Source organism: Dinoponera quadriceps, unplaced genomic scaffold, assembly GCF_001313825.1.
Source record: "Dinoponera quadriceps isolate SergipeBrazil2010 unplaced genomic scaffold, ASM131382v1 scaffold566, whole genome shotgun sequence".
Classification (NCBI taxonomy): domain Eukaryota; kingdom Metazoa; phylum Arthropoda; class Insecta; order Hymenoptera; family Formicidae; genus Dinoponera; species Dinoponera quadriceps.
The window spans coordinates 3869598-3894606 of NW_014555972.1; the positions used below are offsets into that span (position 1 = coordinate 3869598).

The 25009-nt window shown below is 46.4% G+C and overlaps 1 protein-coding gene across 1 annotated transcript in view; it reads left to right on the forward strand.

Annotated features, from left to right (window-relative positions):
- The window catches only part of LOC106746166, a 319832-nt gene that overhangs the window by 103513 nt on the left and 191310 nt on the right, over positions 1-25009 (forward strand). The window contains exon 6 of the mRNA XM_014622420.1: positions 11727-11786. Coding sequence (XP_014477906.1) covers positions 11727-11786 — 60 coding nt within the window. The remainder of the gene's footprint in view (positions 1-11726; positions 11787-25009) is intronic.

Sequence of the window (25009 nt, forward strand, 5' to 3'; positions counted from 1 at the left end):
GCGCACCGGCGGTATTACAGCCGCGCGGACGCTTATCAAACTTCGCAGTCGCTCGCCTTAACAAACGCATAAATTTCAACTCACCGTAACAAACAACGTGTCTTCTCGGGCTTATAGGGCGAATACTCATTTGCTACCTGCCGTTCTCGAGATATTTATCAACGTCTTTTTCGCGGAGTTATTTTTCCCGCGCGTAGCTTACCATTTATTATTCTCGCCTTCCAATTTTCCGTGAAGCTCACTTCACCTCCTTCTCTCTCTCTCTCTCTCTCTCTCTCTCTCTCTCTCTCCCTCTCTCTTTTCCTCTCTCGAGATCTCAATTTTTCAAAATGTAACCGTTGCATTTCAATGGCTCTCGGCCCTGTCTCGAATAAAATAAATATCCTCGCCGAACGATACGCGGGGGAGGCGCGAGACGAGAAGATCGCGTAATCAAGTATGAAGGCGATAATTACGGAAGAGGAGGATTTCATGTTCGCGTAACGCACGTTAGAGCTTGTAAACGTGCAATGAAACGAGTCCGCATCGGCGAACACAATCGAGCCGTGGCTGCACGCGCGCGACCCGCAATCGGGCGCAGTTTAACGATATTTAATTGTCAGCGAGGCACGAGCGGTAATTGAAAAGATAAAAGCGTAGTAAACCGTCACGTGATGTGGAGGAGGGGAGGGCGGGGGGAGAGATATGGCCGTCATTGCCCGTGCGGAGTCCATTTGCCGGTGTTTACTTTTGATTCGTCAACTACCAGACGCCCCCCTCCGCGTATATGCGCGCTGTCACCACGATCATTTTCCATCGTTTCCTTTTTCGTCTGTGTGTTTCGTTTTACGGGGAAAATCTAGCGATCGGATCGCTTTGATGTGACAAGAAAGAATTCATCCTCTCGGACAGGTTGATTTTCGGCGGAATTAATCCGAAATTTGACGAAACTACAAAAGCGAGCTCGCAACCGCGTTCTCTTATTGCGAATCATGAAAAGGGACGTTAACAGAATTCGACTCGGAAAATTGCAAGCCCCTGTTTTTCCCTCGATTTTCACCGATGAAAAATAACGCGATAATATATTGACTAGGAAAAATAACACTTCAAACGTGTGATAATTAAAGACGATAATAAAAATAAGATTATCGTCCTTGATTGTTACATTTTTTTCGGATCACAGTGCCTTACGATCATTTGCGTGAAATTTATACAAGAATCTCAAGAATCGTGAAATGTGTGCTTCGAACATAAGTAGGAGCTTGCAAGCAGAGAAGCGACATAAAGCGGATGCAGCTTATAGACGCGGCCCCAAGTTCGGGATAAAGAGAGCGCTAATAAGATTTATGGCACTAATAAAGCGCCGTTAGCGCATGGAACTCGCGTGAATTCGAGGTAAATTAAGAACGGAAAGGAAATTATAACCCGCATTAACCCGCCGATGGGTGGCACTTTTAAGCGGAATTTAATTTATCTCTTGACGCACAGGACGCGCGCGCGCCCGCTCGCCGCCACTGTCGGCGGAATTAGATTTTGGGCGCGCGCAGCTTTTGTTGAGGGGGGAAAAAGCAACTTTATCCTTTGACGCCGGAGTTCGACACGGAGTAAACCGTAATCTACGAAGTTAGCAACGTATTTCGAGCGGATCGATATAACGAGCCGAGAGGAGAGTATCCTCAACGCGCGGCCTTTATCACCGCTATGCGGAGATTGCATTCGGCCGCGACTTTTATGGGCTACGCTCCTCTGCGCGACTTTGGGCGCGCACGTTACGATTCGCGATACGATCCGTGCCGGAAATAGAAAATCGATGCTGTCCATTTCAAACGTATTCGAGCTTATCCGCAAGGTTGACGGGGCTTAATCTAATTGTTCGCTAGCTTATTCCGCCGAGATCTAATAAACATCGAATTAACGGTCCCTTTCCTTATCGCGCGAGAAAATTGTTTACCACGGCGACGATAGAGCCGAATCGGTCGTACTCAATATTTAACGCTAAATGTAACGCTGTTCTAATCTAAGCGATCTCTGTACATCTTGCAGAAAATCATACATGTACAGGGTGTCCGACAATACGTTCTACGTCTCAATCCGTTCTACGTCCTCACGAAGTTTGTCCCTGAATTGATCCGGGACATCCTATGTATACACTTGTATACACACCTGACCTGCTCTCAACGACGTTGGTTTCGGATTTATTGATTCGTAGCTTGGATCCTCGTGACGAGCGAAGTCACTCATTGGAGACCATCATTATTTCACAAACATTTTATATAAAAGGATCGATCTGCGTATTTTCTACATGTCGCGAATTAGTAGCGCAAATATTTTTGCCGAGGGCATAGACGTAATTGAGAATTGGATGTTGAGAGAGAGAGAGGGAGAGAGGGAGAGAGAGAAGACATAAAAACAAAATTATATATTAATCGAGCTATTTTATCCGATGTAAAAGCGTTCCGTAAGTAGGACACCAGTCACTAATAGGATAAAAAGGTTCACTCGCGAAACAGAATCTTATAACGATCCAACTTGTAGTCGGCGCCGCGGAGGAGTTAAAACAGAGCGTGAAAATTGGCGTAAGCAAGCGGTGCATTCCGAGAAACGACGAGAGAGAGAGAGAGAGAGAGAGAGAGAGAAAGAGAGTGCATAAACTTTCGGGGGTTATATTTAACTCACGGGGCATATTCGCGCTGCGGTGCTTGCGAGAAGAGTGCACGGGACAAAGTGCAAACAGGCGCAATTTACTGTTCAGCCAGCCCCGAGACCCAAGGTCTCTCTCCTGATAATTACTTTGCCACCGTGATGCACAACTCGCAATGAACAATTCGATCAAGACACCGGCGTGAAAATGACAATTTCCGACGGATTTAAACGCGGCGCGATAAGAGTGAAATTAAATTATCGCAAGCCCGGCCGGATAATCAACGCGATCCTGGTGCCGTCGGGTGTCCGACTTTCTCGGCCGTATCGATCGTGATTCGTCTTGATAAAAGCAGCGTAAAAGGAGCAGCGAGAAGAGATCACCGGAAATGTTACCGTGAAGGCGACGTAGCTGGAGGGGGTGAGTAGGTAAGGGAAGCGCCGTTCTCCTTTCGATCTTTTTCTGTTGGAATCGCGACGCTATCGTTGGCCGATCCGCCGAAGCGGATAGAGATAAGGATTCCGTGTTACGTCAGTTACACAACTCGAATCGATTTCGCTTGTTTTTCTTGTGCGGCGGTGTCCTACCTGGCTGTTACGTCGTAAATTACGGGCGCAACGGTAGCCCACGATCGCCACCGAAGATCGTGTCGCGGCACTTCCGTCGATTCCTTACTCACTACCGCACGTTAAGTCCGCCCGAGTCGTGTGCGCGCGCGCGCTTCCGTGTAATCCGAGTTCTATCGAAATCTATCTGCAGACAGATTTAGAGAGTAAACCGCGCTGTGCGACCGAAAATTTACGCGGAGTCAATCCGTGTAATACCACGTCGTCTGATAGGAAAACGCTAACTAAAAAGGCGGTAATACATTGTTGAATTGCTTGCTTGAGACGTTCACTTATGGAAATTTTGAATACACCGCTCAACACAATTAGAACATCACATTGAACGAATAATTAATACCGAATAGTTTCTATATACTGAGCCAGATATGAGAATAAATTGTTGAAATGTATCGTTGAAAAAAATATGCCCGCCGAAAAACAAAATCGGATGAAAAACGAGTAAGAAATGTATATGATATTTCACGTATCATCTATCAAGTGATGCAGGAAAGCCAAATATACGCATTCGAGGAGGCGATCTTTTCGTTGCTTCGAGCGGTATGATTTGTACACTGTATTAATCAAGAGATTTTTTTACATATTGAAATGCCAGATAGGATGTTACAGTCGCGTGTATCGTCAACAACGCTGCACCGTCAAGCTCTCGCAGCGGCATTTTGTATCTCGATCGTGTAAAAACGCGTTCTCTCTCGCTTCTCTCGTACGATGTAGAGTAACGAAATGGATTGTTCTCTCTTCCCCCCCCCCCCCCCCCTTTTTNAAATAGTAGGATTGTGTGCTCACCGTACGAATCCGAGACACGAGCGAGCGACGACAGGAGGCAGAAAACAAATGCCAGAGATACGAACAGGTGGTTACTATGGCTGATGGCCATTTTGTCCGACAACATATGATATACACATCATCTACGTACATATATCGCCGGCCGATCGAAATAGTGGGGCTAAATTTATTATTCGCGAGCGAACCCTGTCGGGGAAGCGCGTCCCCCACCTGTGACTATCCTGCAACTTCACGAGGGAGGATCGTCGTCTCGCCAATTAATCCTGATTTACACGTCGCGAGATGAAGGGATAGCGGAGAATCGGACTTATTCAGCGATCACGTGGCGCCCTGCGTTAATAAAATCGTCCCACTAATCCCAATTAAATTCAGCATAAATAACTTGCTCGAATTGATCAGGTGCTCATGTTCTGAATCGACTTTTAAGAGCCCATTATGCGTACAGATTTGTTTAGATTGATTCCTATTATTAAAATTGATCGTCATGCACTAATCGGATAATATCGCGGAAAAAATGGCTTCGGGTGATTCTAGGGAGGAAAATAATGTTTGTTCGCGTCCACCGTGAAAGTGGGTTGCGCATTAACGATCGCATTATTCATATCGACGCGGCGAACAATACGATCTCGCAAATGGCACGGAAAATCGAGGACGCCCGTGTCCCGTTTCGACACGCGCGTATCGTTTGCTCTCTCGACATGCTCGTCTCAATAAACTCTTCGCTCAATTGAAGAAACACGTGCGTGTGCGCGTTTTCAATCTTTATTCTCGCTCGCCACGGTTACAGCGAGACACCTCGTGAATCACGATCACCTCTTTTTCTACGTATCACGGAGATCAGATTGACACTCGGAACGTGAAAATACGCGAATCGATCGCGGTATTTTTCTTCTCTCGCCACTGTCCGCGATACTTGAAACACGATATTTGGAAAACAATAGAATACACAACGCGTATCGGCGGAAAATGAGTAAATGAGACAAGCAAAGCGATATTATCTGTCATTCTGGGACGTAAATTTTATTCGCCAACCGGTGACATTTGTGTTGCCGTAACGGCATTACAGCGGATTATATCGTTCGCCCATTAATAAACACCGAGATTAGAGCTGTCACGAGCGGAAACGTCATCGTTCTTCCTCCCGTCGTGGACTTTCGTTCCAGATCTGTACCTCTTTCCGATTTTATTGCGCATCGTGCGCTATATTTTCTTCGTTTACACGGCCCGCGCTTTGAGATTTCTCGAAGAATCACGGACAGGAGTTGCTAAGGCATTAGCTGGCAAAACTTTCTCGATGGTGTCAATCAAGATATCTGACGTGTCCCGCTTCCTTCTGTCTTTCGGTTCATCTCGAATCGCGGGTACTTTGCCCCCGATACGGCGTTGCTCCTTATTTGCGTGAATCAGTGCATCGCCAACGTTGTCGCCGAAACCCTGCGGTGCGTATCTCCGTTTCCTCAAGTGACGCCACGGCTTGATCAGCCTGTTCAAATCTATGTTGGAGTTCACGTCGGAGTTCACATTGAAGTTCTCGTTGGAGTTCTCGTCATGATACTTGTCGAAGTCCTCGTCGATTAACGAGCGCTCCTGGCGGGAATTTTTCACTTCCTCCGCGGTGGTCGATAATTTCGTATCGCCGGATGAGTCGCAAGTGCCATTGCTGCATTTGTCAGCTGTTTCCGTGGGATTATTGTCGCTCTTCATTCCTGCGCCAACTTTGTTCGCGATCGTCTTTTTTTTGGAATCCCTTTTCTTGGAGTCACTTTTAACTCGACTGGATGTCGTATCTTCGTTGCCATCTTTCGTCGGTTTCTTCCGACCTGATATTGCGCTTTTCTTTTTGCCACTAACCTTATAATTGAAATTGATGTTACGATTCTTATTGCGAATGATAGTTTTCGGTTTTTTCTTGATATCGGCCCGATGTGGCTTGAGATTTCTATCGCGCTTCCTGGCAATCAAAATGTCGCGATTTATTTGCTGTTTGTTACAATTATCTTCTTGCTCTTTCGTTAAATCTGCGCTCGAGGACGAACTTGTGAGGCTGTGATAATCTTTATCATCTTTCTCCTCCTTGTCTTTTCTTTCTCCTTCTTCTCCTTCTTCTTCTTCCGTATCAGATTGATCCTCCTTTCCGGTATCATCTAGGGAAATCTTTGGAGAACTTTCATCGATGGAAACTGGAATCCCGTATGATTTTGGGGGTTTTAATGAGTTTGGAATTAATAAGCTACAATTCACATTCATTTGTGGTTTAATTCTAACTCTTCCTCCCATCTTTCCTTTGGATTTTTGCCGGTTTTCGTGGAACCTCTCGTTGTGCCGATAATGCTTTCCACCGGGCTCTCTCCATGAATTATACAAAGTTTTTTCCGCGGGATTAGACGTCCTCTCTTTCTCGTCATTGGATTCGCCGGAGTTGCGTTCATTACTATTACTATCGTCTACTCTTAAGTTCGGTCCTTCTGCCATATTCGTATTTTTAATCTTTCCCAATTTGTTTTGATTTATTCTAGATACATCGTCGAATGACACCACATCGGGTAATGGACGCGCGTACAAGTTTAAACAATCGTTTAAATAATCGTTTCTTATTTTGTTCCTCGGCCGTGCCTTGATCGGACTCTGGTTTTCCGATTCGTCTATAAAAATAGGTTCGTTTCCTTTTACGCGAACGTTTCCGACTTCTATATTCGCGCCAGGACGATTCACATTGGAATTTATGTCGGTATTAAAATTCACGTCATCTCCACTCACTATTTGCCTTTCGAATCCTAATGAGCCCACAAACGGTTTCGTAGGGTCTAAACTGTCCTCCTGTAAATACTCTTCCTCGTCGAACAATGCCTTTTGACTTTCAGGAATATTCCCCACATCCTCGTACAATAAAGGCGATTCGAGCTCATGCTTGTCACGATTCCATTTCTTGTCTCTCGGTATCAGCTTTTCGATTTCGGCGTTATTCTCCTCGGTACCGGTAACAGTTTCCTTGAATGGGTTTTTATAGGTTCGACAATCCCACAGCGATCCATCTCTGAATTTGATCACCTTGATTTTCATGATCATCTTCTGAATTTCGGCGATCAGTTCACGAAGCTGGAATCTTGAGGAAACTTCCTCGGGACATAACTCGCTGTTGAGTTTCAACCACCAATCCGGTATCCGACTTCTGCAGATCACTACGTAAAATAAATACGTAAAACTTTATTACGTTCATAAAAATTCTCTGACTGTGTGTGTGTGTGTGTGTATTGCGTGATAATGTCGAGCGTTGACAAGCAATGACAAGAAATGAAATCTCATTCGCGAAGTTGACGCGCAGACGAATATTTGTCGAAAGAAGTGAAAAACGAAATAATGTCGAAGCAAAACGTTATTCCTTATTCTACGCAGTGTACAAAATTCTTGAATCGTATTCAGTTATAACGACGCAATTTTTCCGTGTAAATTATTGCTCACGAAAGTTCAATAGGGAGGAAAAAAGAGAACATTGACGCGTACTCGCGTGAAGTTTTTTGAAATAAATTTAGCTTGGAGAGTAAGCTGTCATACAGTTTGATTGTTTACCATAATCGACGAAAAAGTTCCTTGCGCGTGAGGATAGCCAAGTAATTTCACCGGCTTGATTTTTTAGCGAGATATCGGAAGTTTCTGCTGCTGCTGTCGGTGACACTCGATTTTGCGGAGGTAAACTTTCTATCCTCGCGTCGCTTGGAACCCTGCAAATTTAAATTGAATTTCATTTTAATGACACCCATTGAACCTAGATAAATTAAAAACACGTAAAGGGATGAAGCCTTCGGACACTTTTAGCGACATCGTAATTGCCGGAAATGAAAAATTAACGCACGACGGATTAGTTTATTGCACTATCGTCAAGACAAACTCTCATTACGATTTTATGGACAACGTAATCCGCGAAAGTTTCGAGCACGAACTTCACGAGAAAAACGTGTTCCACACTGTAAGAGAATTATACAAATCGCATAATCCAATTTCCATAATTTTTCGACACAACTCTTTAGCACTCAACGTGTTTTTGAGGTGATACACTGAGTAGAATCAAGAATAAGACTCTATGTCTATTAACAGATAGCAAAATGTTTAATCAAATCGCGGAGAGAAATACGCTATTTCATTAAATTACGAAAAAAAAATTTTTAACCGGTTGGAGGAGTGGCATAGTAGCGACGTAATCGATATATTTTACGTATTAAAAAAAATCTTGTTAGGATACAATATTTCGGAGTTGTTCAAATTGAGCGTAATCTTGATTTTTCGTCAATTAATATTACCTTATTAATCTTGAAAGATTAAAACACACACGAAAATATTAAGGGTAAGATTTCGCCTGAATTTCCTTCTGCGTTCGAACATTTGTCTCGTCGTGACAAATTTTTGGATGCTCTCCACGCGGAAAGAAGTAGACTGCTGGATCAGCTCGGTTCTCGAGAACTTCGTGGTCGTTATTGTCGTTGCGTAAATCACGTCGTTTTTCTTTTCTCGAAGAGATTCGCGATAGCTACGTGACGATGGTTCGGTCTATAGTCATTCATGGTCTGTCCAGCAGTCTCCACCTCTTTCTATGCAGAAAGTATTTAAATATTTGTGTGGCGATGGGATAAATGCGTGCCTGAGCGCGAAAGATTTCGCCTCCAGGCGAAATGCAAACTTTACCTTTAACACTCTCATCTCGTAACTTTGTATTGAGGCTTAATAAATTTCCATAAAGATGAAAATCAAGTTTACGTTCTATTTGAACGCCTTTGGACACCGCTCGAAACAATTAGGGAACCGCTGCTTCAAATGCTTACATTATCTTCCAGATATTTGAAGTATACATTAAACACGCTTCTCTCTTATCAGCTATTTTAACTATTAATAACCACATTTCTTTAAGCCATTTAAATTCAACAGAATTATTCATTTAATGCGATCCTCTAATTCTTTCGAGCAGCGTACTTAACCTTTCCAAGACCCTTTTAATCCAATTCCCTTCTCCCCTTTTAGAGTAAATTACAAAGGGCGAACCGCATAATTAATTTTATATGTATACCTGCTTCCTCGTCTTTTATCATCGAAATCTGAATCTTCCACATATTGTCGCTTTCCGCTAAAAAAATTGGGACACACATTTTATAAACATTTCGTAATAATACTCTTAAGAATGTTAAATCGACTATTTTATTTGTAATGATCTAATATAAGATATAATCGTAAACACACGTGCAATAATATAAAATACATAATTTCCATAAATAATGATTTGAGATTAACATGAACCGAGTAAGAATTTTTTTTAGACTTACCATCGCTCAAAATCCCATCATTGGACAGTACTGTTTCTTGGCTATGCAGACCTTGTCTATCATAGACTGCGCCATGCACCACTGAAATATTAAGAAATGTTTCTGCTGACTCGAAATGAATGAGTTAAATTAATGCATCGTGAAATGGCGCACGTAGATTTTTCGTCAAACAAGATACTCCTACGTATCGCTTAAAAATGAGATTTTAAAAAAAGGTAACAAAAAAACGTTTCACTCGTTCTCTAGAATCAAAGGGAAAGCGCATATTGCAGGAAACATTCTCTCGCGAATGCAAGCGGATAGAACTATGTATGCGGGATGATTTTAGAATTGCACGTTATATTACCTGGAATTATCAAATTTGCGAAAATCGCGACGGCCACGAACAGCAAGAAGCGGGGGGCCATCGTGATGATCGTAGTAGGAATTCCCAGTAGCTTGTTAGCACTGAATAGCAGCGATTCCCTCTATTTATATCGTCGCTCGAACTGGCAATTATTTTTTCTCGAGATGACGCCCGCGGTATTAAAACGCATACGTACGAAATGAATTCGCAGACGATTATCTCGCAATAAATAAATTCCGTTTATTGCCGCGGGCGCAAATCGATGTAAGCCGGCGGAGATGCTGGTAGTGGTGTGTGATGGCGGTATATACGGTATTTCTTTTTATCGTCATATAACCCGTAAATATACGGCATACATACACGCCCGACTTGTGCACACGCACACGAAGAAACGCCGTCTCGTATGAGCGATTTAATTTCGTTTGCGACGGGCGATGCATTAAAACTCCACATAGAGAACGGCCACCCGTAAAAACACGCTTTATTTATCAGTGCCGTCGTTGCGTTGACGGTTTTCATTAAACCTCATAAAATATTGACTGTCGTCCGATCTAAAATTAAGCGAGTGGATCGGATAACGGCCGCCACCGTCGTCGGCGGCTCGTCATTGACGGTGCCTCCGCTCGAGACACCGGTAAAATTTGTAAACGATAATCTCGCAAAACATATGACGCGTTAAACTCGTAAATCGTCTAATGGAGACGGATGTAGTAATTTGTTGGAATTAACGTTGCGAAATGATTCGACCGCGAGCCAGGTAATCGCGGTGACGGTTGTATGATATAGTTTTCAGGAAATTAATATTGTCATTAGCGATACGTCGTCATTTTAGAATATTGTAAGAATACATACGTGTAATCGATCGTCACGTGAATACGGGATACAGCGAAATTATTCGATTCTGGAATTACGCTTTCTAGATGAAGCTGTTGATCTAACATATACCTGCTTAAATTATGCCATATCTTCTTATGTTCCTTCCTATGTAATTCGTAGATAAACACGAGTAACTTGGAAGGAATTGCGTGTCAGCTAAAGGATCGCAAGGACGGAAAAAGATCAACATGGTCGAATTATTAAGGATTTCGCAGAAGCACGAAGGATAATTTGCGTGCCGCGACGCAGGGAAGCTCGCGGGGTTATACGAGAGTTTAGTCATGCGCCTGTGTATACGCCTCCGGCTTAATTGTAATTATAGCACGCACGTAGCGTCACGTTTCCCTGTTATTTCGTTTATTCTGCTTAGACACCGCGGCCGATGCGTCGCCTCGCCGACCGGCCGCGCTGGAGAGAGCAGTTAACGGCTGCAACTACCGAACGAGACGTCATCCCGGAATTTACGAGACGCCGTGATTTTACGGCAACATTTTGTAATTCGCAGTTTTACGCGACCGCGCTCTATGCCCCGGCAATTTTCGCGCTGTGCGCGACGCCCGCCGCGCCAGTTTCGGACAGTTAACTGTTTTCGCAGCCGGTCAGCGCAAGATGCGCGCGATAGCAATTGAAATTTGTGCGCTAGTAGCATAAATTACAATTTCCTTTTATTTTTTTTCATAGAAGATACTTCGTGAACGGAAAAAAATCGAATTCCGACCGCAGTAGCTGGCGCGATTGGCCTCAATTCGACCGAATCGATTATCGAGTGCGGAATATCCGCGCGCTCGCTCGGGAATATATTTAGCCGGATACAAAGATTTGCTTTCAGAATTGAGAACGCGAATCTGGTCGGTAATTAACGAAATAATACCGGGAAAGTAATATATTTTCTCAAGACTCTTAGACTCTAAAACTATATTAATAGTCGTCACTTGAAGCATGTCTCAACTGAGATACTTGGATTTGAATTTGAAATTCGGTCTGAACTTTCCAGTATATAAATGTCACGTGTATCGTAAAATTTCAGTAAAAAGACTCAGATCTAACTCAAAATTCAAGTCCGAGTGTCTCACATGAGATCAAGTTTCAACATTAAATGTTGATAACGGCCATAGTCGCGCTAGGAAGAATGAAGCAATGAACGAGCGCTACCATTTCTGTTTCAGCCAACCATTTTCGGGACGGTGGCCTCGGACCTGAACCCCAAGGACGGGAACAGCCGAAAGGTGAGTTTTCGCTCTCGAGATCTGTTTCTAATCTTTCGTGCCGGGAAAAAGCGATTCGAAGGCGGCGTCTAGCCGGCCCGGAGAGGGATTTTCATCTTTTCACGCTACATCACCCCGGGGATCCTTCCGGGGCGCCTTAATGAGTAAAAATTGCTGCTAAGTCGCTCTGCCTCGGCTAACCGCTCCGAAATAGAGCGGCTGGCTGCTCTAATTAAAAGTAACAGCGCTACCAAGTGGTCCGTCCACCCCGGGCGGGGGGGTTTCCGCCCCTTCGGAGCCCTAACGCACTAAATCCTGTAAACTTTCCCTTTTCCGCTTACGCGCAGCCATCCCCCGTAATCGCGGAATCATGCATAATGAGCGTGCATAACTACACCGCCGCCGAGGACGCCGCTTAAGTTAAACAGCCTGAAATGCGCTGTTTGGAAGTTTTATCGCGAATAACTGCGCGCGACGGGTATATAAATTATCACCGGCCGCCGTTTAATCGGCCGATTTGCCGGCGAACGGCAACGAATTGACGAATATCCGATGGGATCGGGCGTTGTCATTATTTCGTCATGCGTTTTTGTTCGCGGAATACATAGACCCTCGACGCTTGAGATCGTATCGAAAAACGGGAGAACGAGTCTGTCGAAAGAGAGACGATGGATTACACGTTCCCGTGTACGTTCCGCGTGTAGCGAACGGGTATTCGTATTCCTGACCCGTATACAATCGGCGTAATTAACATTTCCGCGAACGGTAATAATTTAAAGATAAATAACAATCGCCGGACGCACCATCAGCTATGTATTCATGATAATTAAACTGACCACGAGCGATAGTACCGAATACGGAGATTGCAATTCGCCATTATACGCCGGCCGTGCACCTAGTGCTGTATTATCAATTAGTCCAATTAAGTTTAGGCCGACAACAATGAGGTGGCCGGCGGCTCGATACAACAGCGAAATTTAGAATAATTCGCGAAACGATCAGACACCGTCGAGGACTCCGTCTCAATCCTCGCGGCTGGAAGGAGGACTTACCGCGTGAGTTTATCGCGACGAGCGCACGAGTCCGGTCTCAAAAGTTCCCTTGAAACTCCGTACACCGCGGCGGCTTAAGCTCCGTATTGAAATTCCTAAATGTTTCAAAGCTGGACTTACACCGCATTCGAAATAAGCGGCTCACATAATACTCTACTTAAGTATGAATGGTGTATACGATGGCCGGCGGCGGAGGCCAGTCCGCTGATACAATCCTTGGGTGTGTCGGTTATATCGAAGAATTAATTACAGCGCATTCACATGCGGGGAATTATTAACCGGCCTCCGCTTGATCGCGGGGTGCACGCTGATCATCCCCGTCAGGTGGATCCTAGGCGTATATACTTTATTTCTGTGAGACAAGCCCCGCGGAACATCCCGTAAAGTAGGACTATAAATAAGACACGCTAATTGTTAAATTAAAGCGGATAGGCATTTTGTGCCGAAGGCTTGGGGCGAAATCACGTGATCACGTCGGAATCCCTGGCCGTCTCTCCGCTATTGACGTCGCCGGATCGTTTCGAATTTACATGTTCACGCGTTGTGATTGCAACCGCGACATGGTGATACGATCGCGCGGGGCAGATTTCGCCGCGATGCGTTTACCGCACGATGGAAGAGTAAGCAGGATGGCAGTCGCGGCGCAACGCGATTAATACGAGAGATCAGTGGTGGAGCAATTTCAGTTCGATATTTCGCGACGATGGCCGCGAAAAAACTTTTCTGTACGCACGCGCTCCAAAAGAGAGTCGCATGCTTAGCACGTCTGAAAAAACAACGTCGCCCGCTATTTCGCGCCCGCTATTTAATCGCGCTCCCCCCGCCACCCTTCCCGCCCTTGTCGTGCGCGAACTTAATTTATTAACGCGCGGGGAATACTTTGGACCGCGCAACGTCGCGGACGGGTAATTAATCGCAGCCTCTGTTAATGCACCTGTATTAATGTATATGCCAATTGTATTCGGTGGTAGCCGCCCGATGTATGTATCGTGTGCGTGCCTGCGTGTATGCGTGCAACGTACAGATATAGATATACAGCGCGCGGCATAAATCTATCGTAAGTTACGAGCGCGGGGGTGTAATTTTTAGCGCGCTTACCGAACGATTCGTAAGCGGCGCGCGTCGGTGTTTTATCATCGCGCGAACATAGAGAATAACGCCGTTCGGATATCGCAATCCCCGGTAAAAATGAGCCTGTACGAGCGCTACACGATAATAGAGACCACCACGGTACGGTATCGATTCTCGCCGGTCTCGATCTCGGTCTCGCGTTCTTGAGCTTAAAAGATGCGCTTTATTTCTGATATCCCCAGGTATGCGGACATAACAGAGAACTCGGGGTAAAAAAAAATGTATATATATATATATATTCGCTGCGGCGCAAAAATATTTCGCAGGTGCGATCGTCTCGCATACGCGCGAGTGATTTGAAGCTTCGAATTTTTACCTTTGGCGGAGTCATCGCGCGGATAAAGAGCGGGCCAATATCGAGAAAACGGGAATTGAATCGAACGGGAACATTTTCATCGCGTTTATTGATCCTTTCCGCTCACAGACCCGAGCGCGCGTACGAATAATTTAGCGCTGTACAAATTGAAAGAAACATGAATCCAACAACGTCGCGTCTTATTGCGTTCTCTGTCGTACGATCGTTGTTTTTGACGCGCGCGCTTGGTAAGAACGAGGAAGACGCGCTCTGTCTTATCTTCGAGTGAAATTTTCTAGCGTGATAAACACATACATGCACACGCGCGTCCGACTAATTGTTCGATCTAATTGCATGGAGTGCGCGTCGTCGTTGTGTCGGAGTATTTTAAGCCTCTGGCGCGCTCCTTGCTCTCGCGCGACTGCAATTTTCTCTTTGCCGCACTGGCGAATTTTCGTCGTCGGCGATTCATCGTGCGCCGCTCAAAGCGCCTTTCTCCCGCGGTCGCATGAGGGTCTCCTGTGTCGCGAAAATCGCGTCAGTCGCGAGGGATTCTTTTATCCTTGCAGAGACATAGGCACCGACGAGATTGTCGCGTGGTGTCGGATGAAAATAAGAGCGGGTGGGGGGAGGGGGGAGCGACGGGGTTAGAGATGAAAAGAAGAATGAGAGAGTGGTGCGCGTCGCGCGAGTGATGCACAAGGAATTCAATGAAAGATTTCTGTCATATTTGCCGGCGGTAAATATCGCTGATGGCAGGAAACGAGTTACCGGCGCTTGTTTGGTCATGAATATAAATGTCTTCCTTGCCTCGATTTTACATTCGCATATGATAAATAGGAAAGGCGGAGAGGCGAGAGGGAGCATGAAGCGGCGCACACACGGGTTCTGCACTTGTGTCAATAATGCCAACACTTAATCTCGCGTTCTCGACGAGGAATCATGTATGAGCTCGCGTTGAAATTTTCGTTACGTTAATCTCGCAAATTCCATTAAACTTGAAAGATCAGTGGAGAACCTCGAGATAAAACATAATACAAATTATCGTCCTACATTTGACGCTACCGTGAGTGGTTACTCACGGTTGTCCCCTTCGATGATGAAACTTGAAGAGCGACTTGCTTCAGGATTATTCGATATTACATTATCTGGCGATTCTATCTGCATTTCCAGTCTCTTCCTACTTTCACAATAAGCAATGTATTAATTCGAAGAGTACGAACTTGCAAATGCTGTAGACTAATGTCTACGTATATTTTATTCAGAAAATATTGAGAAATGTAAATGAATGGATGTACCGGACATTATGTAGTTAAAAAATTGTATAACTCGAAGCTTCGATATTTTCGAAATTCCAATAATAAATATCGAAGCTTCGGAGATTCGGAGCTTCGAATGTCAAAGCCTTCGAGAGAAAACACTAGCCTTAACGGAAAGACGACGTTGCCGAATTCAAGATAGGATTTGCGGAATGTTTTGATTCGACCGTTCATTGTTGTGATTGTCGAGCGCCGACGGTCGGCAACATGTTTTTGCTCTTCTTGCCTTTGTTTTGGTACTCTCGCATGCCTTTCCGCGAGTCGTTACGTCGCCGTTATTACGAGCTAACGGACACATATCGCGACGCGGAGCACTTTTATCGGTTCTTCATTCCTATCGACTCTTCAAGTATTCAATCGAGCTTTCGTCGGCGTCGCATTTACTCATCAACACGCTCGAATCGTATCTACGCAAGTGTCAGTGCCAGTGTCACGATGAAGTACCCGGAACAGTCGCGAGCGAGACGCTGAATCCGGAAGCTAATGCAGAGGTCGCGGGTCGCTGGCAGCGATATGTCATGTATTTCGAGGTGTATGTCAAATCATTCATTAAGCGTGTCCGATTTTAACGGACGTTTGACGATCTTGCCGAGAATAATGAAATAGAGTCGAAATTTAGGCCGACATTCATCGTCCGCTTTGTGACTAATTATAGCAACGTTTTATAAATAATTATAGCTGCATAAATTTCCGATTATTTGATTTCCCAATTATTTCTCGTCCCGATCATTATTATCCCGTACTGGTGCCTTCAACAAGAATTGTTTATCCAGACAAATAATTGTTTATGAATAATTACGAATCCGTAATTAATTATGCTCTCAATAAAAAATTGCAAATAATTTACGAATAATTGCAAATAATTTACAACTATGAATGCCGGCCTTGGAATTTAACATAAATCTCGCAATTGTTCATTTTTACATCTAATAATGCTCCTCGCGTATTTTCTTTTGTATATCATTAAACATATTCTCCTTATCGTAACGAAGTCGTATTCTTTCATTTCTACCTGCGCGTTATGAACTACAAGATCACGGCCGTGTCTCCGTTGCTGGCGTCTCATGGATTTTAGCATTAAGATAACCGGCGAATGCGCGTCGAAATCTTTGACGAGAATAAACTCCCACAAAGTCAGTTAGCCTCGTTTAACTGTAGGTAGTTATTAGTGTAGTTCAGCGGCACTTTGATGCTCGTGTAATTACGCAATATAGGCTTGTGTAGACGGTAGCAATCTAGAACTTTCGAAAGTCTTTTTAGTAAATGTCCCAAAGCGCAGATGTGTTAGGCGGTAAAGGCGATACCTCCGACTAATTTCGCCGGCTCGGTGTATCGCGTCAAATTGGCGCAAGTTAACGCCTCACAATTACATTCCGCATCCGTTAATTATCCTCGGATAATTATCCTCAGGAAGCGCAATTTAACTTAAATATCCGAAAACCGATAGCACACCGATCGTTAAACGATCGCCAGCATCGCGCAATCGCTCAACATCGTGCGCGTAATTCGTACTCGATTACGTCAACTGACAATTCGCGAGCAGCGTCACTTCGCCACTATTGATGCAATCGCATTTTTGCAAGCGCCACTTTTCGCACGTTCACACGTGTGAAGCGATTCCGCCGCGCGATTCATGCGTTCACCCCCTCCCGATTCGCGCGTGACGATTGTGAATTATTAGCAGAAATAGCCGAAAGCGCATAGCCGGACAATGCCGGAAAAGTGCGAGAGGACGTGTCAGGACGTTCCCGGAGGGGGGGGGNGGGGGGGGGGGGATTCCGATCGCGGAGATGGATCATAAAAGCCATTGTCTGCCTCCTCCATTGCCACGATCGTCGAATTACCCCTATCTCCGCCGCCTAGTAACGCCTCGGTGCGCTCAGGAATTAGAGTGGTAAACGTCGGAGTCTTTACCGTCGCCGGTGAAAAATGCCCCGTGGGCGTCGCGCGTTCTCTCGCTGTTACGCCGCCGGATGGGCACACGCGAATGGCGACAATAGTATGACCATAACGCTAAGAGCCCCGTGCCTTTACGATCCCGAAGCAGTCGGATAAGCCGGGAGACACGAAGTAACGAGTTCCCTAAAATTGCCGCCGTGAATGGGCATTTGCTCCCTCGCTTTCTCGACAGGCGATGGAAGCCCGAGGAGGGGAGAAAGGGCTGATGATAACAGCGTGAACTAACTGCAAGTGATCCGCGGAAAAAAGAAACGTCGACCTGGAACGCGATCGTTCGTCGCGGCTAAAAATTTCTCTCATAGTACAGCTCGGGTTGACCTTAACCGGTTGGTCGGGACCGTCTGAGATTATAATATCAGTTCCTAAGAAGTTGTGTAACGCTGCGTGGTAATTAGGACTTTAATCAAGATTCGTTATAATGTCTTCATCGGGTTATACTATTGAATCTCTATCACGTCTTATCTCAGATAACGGATAAGATTGTAATTACACGGAATAAGATTATTATTTATAAGGAGCAGAGAGTGCTAAACCGAAGAGGTTTTCCTTATTCAATTTTTATCAGTATATGAATACCATAGCAAGGGTTACCTTGCATTCACCTAGTTAGCACCTTGCGCATAATATCGGGTATACTTGATAACAATTTTTAGTCGAGGGGAGGGAGAAGGGACGAGATCATCCCGAGATCTCGCGGATCCGATCATCGGCGATCGGCCGACGTGGTCGGATGAGATTTTAGAAAGCGCATTTCTCCTTTTGTTTCTTTCTGGTGTATCAGGCGGGCTAGGACGACGGGAAGTCGCGCGAGCGTTCTCCGCGTGCATATTGTACGTTTCATCCTTTTATCGCGTAATAAACGAACCGGCGAGAGATCGATGCGCCGATACGTTCTCGTCGTTATCGCACAGCCCCGCGGACAATGGCTGTATTCGAGGGGACGGGGAGAGGGAGTGAAAAAAAAAATACGTAGCGCTCGCTCGCGGGAACGGTCGTGCGCCTGTAAATTTTCGCGCGATATAAATTCGCGGGACGTCGGAAGCGCCACGGCAGTCTCGCTAGCTTTTGTGCGGCTCGTCGATTTTCATTTAGCCTTGACTATCTTGAAAGGGACGGCGCGCTCGCGCGCGGTGAAAGTCCGATCCACGCGTGTGTGTTTTTATTAAGATACCTCGCGAATATTCCTCGTCGTCCCGCTCAGGACTTTTTGAAGCTTGTATATATGCGCGCGCCACTGTGCTGCAATATCGGATATGAAGACGCTTTTCTCGAAAATTCACTCGGAAAACCTGTACATTTTTTTTCTTCTTTTTTTTTTCTCGTGAACGATATGAATTGACCGAACATGACCCAGATAGACGTTTCATTTCAGAGCGCGTTTGTCGAATTTTGCAAATCTTGCGCGACTTTGAATAACATTAAAATGCGCGCTCAGCAATGCTACACCGCCATATCGAATATACGTTACTTCGAAAATTGTCTCCGGGAACTTATGCATTTCTTATTCTCTCACAAACGATACACGCGGAAAGAATTTCTTCAGGTTTAATATACGTGTTTAAGTTTGAATTTATTTAATGTAAACAACTTAATTTAATATCAAATATCATTTTATTCGATTGAAAATGTTGAATGTAAATATGAAAATGTTTCACTAGTAAATCATGTTGTTTGATAGAAAAAAAAACAGTATTATATATTTAGAGGAAATAATATTTCATTCCCAAACAAAATTTATTTCGTTATGCATCAAATATTGTTCCACTGAAACAAAAAAAGTTTTTTAATATTTTTCTAATAGTGTTTTCGAATAATTTATTGCTTGTTTACAACCATTGTGATATTTGGGTGAAATTGGGTGAAAAAAATACATATTTGACGTAAAAAAAATATTGATTGTGTAACAAACCAATGTTGAATCAAATATTCATTTGATTATCCCAAAAGACAAATCTGTTTCAATTAAAGAAAGAGGTCCGTCCGTCCATCTCAGAGCGCATTCGTCGACACCGCGAATCTTTGAACGGCATTAAGCGGCAGGAACGCGTCCTTTTGGAAATTACCCGGGAAAATGCGGGAAAAATATTGTTTCGAGAAAGTGGAGAGACGTTCCGCGTCAGAGCGCGTACTCGTCGACGTCGAAGTTCGCGAGACAAAAACCGCGAATCTCTTCGGCACGGCAATAACGCGTGCGGAGTCCTCATGATCGATCCGCGGCTGACCCGGAACCAGGGGTAAACAACGCGAATACGGGCGAGCGGAGACGATCGGTTTTTGACCGAGCATCCGATGGGCGCGATCGATCGATGCTCCACTTAACGCACTCTCTCATCGTGTCGCCGGGGCGACGCACGGCGCCGAATTCTCGTTCTGGACGCGGATTCGTTTCACGCTCGCGCGAACGAACGGCCGGAAGGTCGTACGGACTTAATCGCGCGTACGCACCTACGCTGGATAATCTAGCCTCTCTCTCTGGCTCCCCTTGGCCACACGTTGCGTGCACGCTGCTGCGACTGCACCGTATACGATGATGGCAGCGGTGCGATGCCGGTGATGGTTTGCTACAGGCTACGGGATTGTGGGCACAGAACGGAGCGTCAATCACTGCATTTGATATCATCATTGCCGGCAGCGACCTAGGCGCTAGCCGGCTCATAGATTACAATGTGCCGCACATATTGTAGCGCCGATAGAGAGCTGGTGAGGGAGAGATAGAGATGGATAGATTGAGTAGAGAGAGAGAGAGAAGATGGAGAGACTGAGGTCCGTGCGGCAGGGTGGTGCAGCGTGTGTGGATGGTACAGGGCGAGTATAGGTTGGCGGGACGGCTTGCGAAAGGGGGCAAGGAGGGATGGCCGTTCTCTGTGCGCATACTGCGCGCGACACTAATAACACGGCGTCTCGCAGTAGCATCGTAATGTGCGTGTACGCACACACACACATACCGCTACGGGAAAGTTTAGTTATCGGAAGGTGGATCCCCCCACGCCTATCTCACCCTCACTCCTGCGTGACTAGGGATTGTCTCTCGTTTGTCAGCATATCGATCGACAAATTGTGTCGTACATCCCGAAATGACGGGTCGAAAGAGGGAGAAAGAGAGGCAGGGAGAAATAGAGAAAAACGCCGGAAGGAGAGATAGATGAGCGAACGGGGGTTGCGCGGGGTTGCACGAGGGACGCACGTGGGCGCGTCATCACGGGGAGAGGGGGGGGATCCTTTCGTGCGTATTGAGCGCAATCATTTAACGGGCGATTACCCGTGCAGCCTCGTCATCGCGATACTCATTTGCAAGTGCTCCTGATGAGCCCCACTGTTGGCCCAAGTCCGATTATATTCCTCCTAATTCGTGCGACCGCTGGCGATATCTTATTTAATCTTCATGCAGTACCGCATTTCTCTTCCCCTCAATCGCCCGCTCCCTTTCTCTCCCCCTTTCCCTCCCTTTCTCTCACGAGATTTTAATGATTCCATTTAACGGAGCGTACGTCCCGCGTACGTCCGCGATATCCATGCGATGACACGCGTCATTTATTTCTGGAGCGTTGCATTCCTGAAACTCGAAATACGAGATTCTTAAGCGTAATACGACCGGATAATAACGAGACGCGACCGACAGCGCGATGTGCGCGCGCCTCCGGACGTTTCATCATTACCCGACTTTGTTATCGTCGCTACATCTGCCGCATCCATCGTCGTTATCGAGCGCTCTTCGCGTTTTATCAAGTTATCCATTTTGTGCTTCCGTCTCACCGAGTTTTCGTCTGCGACACGCGTTAGTCGCGTCGATATCATTGTCAACAAGTCGGGAGGATCCCCGGGTTTTCGCCGATTCCCGTGCGTAATCGAACGGCTCCGGGCGTAATCGCTCTTCGCTCGCTGGCTCGCTCGAGCGCAAACGTCATTTGTCCATAAAGAATTCGTTACGTCAGCACGTAACGTCGCGTCCCTCGGGAAAGATAGATCCCGGCAGCGATATAACTTCTCCATCCGTCAGTCTATCCATCCGCTTTGAGAAACGAGCTTTCCCATCACGCGAGTAATTACGAATAACTAGTCTAGTCGTAGCAACAGCGGGACTCGATGGTGGTACGGGCAAGTGATAAATCGAGTCTCACCGAGAGAGGGAGAGAGAGAGCCGGCGAACGAGCGTGCGCGTACGAGAGAGTCGAGAAAGAGCGAGGGAGAGAGGATGAGAGAGCGTGGGTGTCACAGGTTGCGCCCGTCGGAGCATTCGCCCAGCTGTGTGTGCACGTGAGTCGCGCGCATAGAAGTATGCGCGGAGCTTATGTGAACCGGAAGCGACCGACTGGAACGCGCCGATCGTCGAAAGGTTATCGTTAGTCGCGCGAGCTGGCGCGTTTAATACCGACGAAATACCGGCGCAACGAGCGGTAAAGCTTACGCGCGCCAGCCACGAACGTGCCGCGTCCGATATGGCCGTTGCTGTAACGATCTGTTGGAGCTTTTAGTGCATCGTTAAAAGATATCGACGCGTCACCGCGGCCAACCCGCGCGAGACCATGCAGCGGCCCGATCGCGCGTTACGGTGATCATTCCGGAATATGGCGGAACCCCCCGTTCTCCTTCTCATCCCTTTCGCTGCAATTAGTTCCGCGAGTCAATCGGTTCGACCCCGATACTTTGATAGTGGCGGTTCTGATGTTTTCCATTATTTTTCTTTCTTACATATATACGGTGCCATCTCCGTCTCTCCGCTTCCCTTTTCCTTCTCTCTGCGGGAAGCGCAACGGCAGGCACATTAGTCGGCTCTTAGATCGCTCCGAGCGAGCGCCCGTTTCCTGCGCAGCCATAGAAACTTTCGGGTTACATCGAGCACGAACGAAAGACGTTACAAGTATCATTCCCATTTTTTCATACGATGCGCGAGTCCTCTCCACCGCCGCCGCCGGTATTCTATTCTTCCGGGAAATTCAATTGGATCGAAGAGACCTCTCCGTGGCGACCTCGCTTCGCCTCTGCTTTCCCGGTTCCGACGATCCAGCTTTTCCTTCTCTCTCTCTCTCTCTCTCTCACTCCCTCGGATCCTCGGGCAAAATTTCGCGAGGAAACTGGACTATTAAGAGTAGCCTACGTATGTGCGATTTTATCGACTTTAAAGCACGGTTCTCGGCGCGGCAACGTACAAAGGTATCTTCTTCCTCCCTCGTTCCGAGCGCGACCACCGTTCTGTCTCGCCCAGCCCGGATCGCCCGGGCTTTTCAGCCGGATATCGGGGCGAATTTGCATAATCTCTGATGTCGGGAGCGTTGATGTTAACCGGGAAATTGTGCCTCACGGCTCCCGCGCCACCGGCGATTCCGCCGGTATCGTCACCGGATTCCGCGCAACATTGTTGTTCCTCGCGACGTCGTCGCTACGCCTGCGATTCTCCCGTAGTGCCGATTGCGGCCGCGCATTCGCAATGTGCTGACTTGTTTCCGACCGAGTAATGGCGACCCATTTATATCGCATATACTTGGAAATGGACGGAAAAGTGGCTAAGGGCGGGTGAAACGTGCTGCGTTTTATCGCGTGGAGAAATTAGAAATAGTTGACGAAATCGCTGGTATTAACTTCCTGACGGCCGCATTTATTTCGGGAAAACTGTCGCCGGCAGATTTCGAAAGCTCGCTTATCTATAGAGATCAATTTCCTCCTTATGTACAAATCCGTGCAGAGTGAGGTATTATTTTCGGTAGTATGAGAGGAAGTAGGAGGACAATTTATCGAACAGAAAATGTGTTGATATCAATGGTCGTCATTTCGGACATCTTCTGTGACATTTTTCACCTTTTCACTTCAGTCGTTAGTAAAGTGTTTTTATTTTTCGAAAATATTCAAGGCAGAATGAAGTCACGTGACAGCGCCGTCAAAGTGTTAAGTGTCCCCCAAATCACATATAAATTACAGTTAATTGCATTTGGAAAATTGATTGTAAATTGGTTACCAATAGGAAGCCAATGATGAAACACATGCTGAAAGATATACACGTCTCGAATTACTTTCGTTCACGGCACCTCCGGTAAAATCGGTTGAGCTCTCGTATAATCAGCGGAATCCGACGCGACAGTAAATGCGTTAATTAAAATCGTTTCGGCAAATCGCTCATTAGATCGTAACGTCTCGCCGGGAAACTGTAGTTCGAGTAAACGGAGTTGAACGTGAACTTTCAGCGAGTGTCTCCGAAGCGTATTTGAAATCTCGCGATACATTTTCGCGTGCAACGACGTTGACAGCGGTTACATTATGTAACGTGTACATGCGCCGCGTGTACGTTGAGCAATCTCCGTTCGAAATGTTTTCGAAGGCGGAGATGAAAGGGACACGGCGCGACGCGCTGGTCGGATCGATAGTCGCGTAAAGCTAGATTTTAATCAAGGATGCACGTCATAAATAGAAGTTTTTGATAGCGGGAGGAAGGAAGGACCGGTTCGCTTATTGGCTCTTCGCACGAGTTGTATATTGTGCTATGTCCATCCGATGAATCCGAACTTTGAAGCGAAGATGAAAAGTGGCTCGTTCCGATGAACGGAACAGAATTGTCTCCTATCTGTATCCCGGCTCAGATATTACAAGCGACTTTTACCGGTTCCGCGATATCATCTGTCATCCGTCCGGGCGAACCTGCGAAAGCACTACAAGCGCCGTGAATCTCCCCGGAACGTTCACAGCGTCGGAAAAGTGCAATTTGTTAAAAAAGTAGTTTTGGGGATTGGTCGGTCCGCCAATTGCACGGGAGAACGACTGCAGAATTTAAGATGCCGGAAACGATATATACGGGCTTGAAAATTCCTACCACCCTTCCCAATTGTACAATGTTTAATTATCGACAGTGCAGCCCTTCAGAGCGATACGTCGAAAAATCTCGAAAACATTTTTGGATCATTTCAGATCATGCGGGTATCATTCGTGATAAATAAAGGCCAATTTTCTCTCTCTCTCTCTCTCTCTCCTCTTCTTTTTTTAGTAAATAGAGATTTGAAAGAACCCACGTACAGGCAATTTCGCCTATCAAACGCATCAGCGGTCCCTCGGATCGCTTGATTCGCGGGATCACGTCCATAGAAACGAACATCCGTACATCTCGTTTTGTCCACGCGTGACGCGCGAGCGGAAGTTCCGTTCGCGGGTTCGCCCGCCGGGTCGCGGAGGACGCGGACGGTACACACCGCAATGGTACGCCAACTGTACCTGCCAAGCGTGCCGAGCAGCCCGTACCAACTGCGTCCACGACGCGGACGGGGCGCGCGTCCAGGTAATTTGTCACCACCGCCACCGCCGCTGGCTCCACCACCGGCGGCTCCGCCACCGCCGTCGTCCCCACGGCGGTGGCCGTTCGCCCGATGGGCTTTAGATTAATTACCCCTGTCCGGGATGCGCGCATGGTCAGGTGTGTCACAGCTTACGCACGACTCGCACCGAGTTCCGGGCCGCTCGCTTAATCACCGCTACGTACGATTTTCGAGTAGCGGTCGGGGGGGGGGG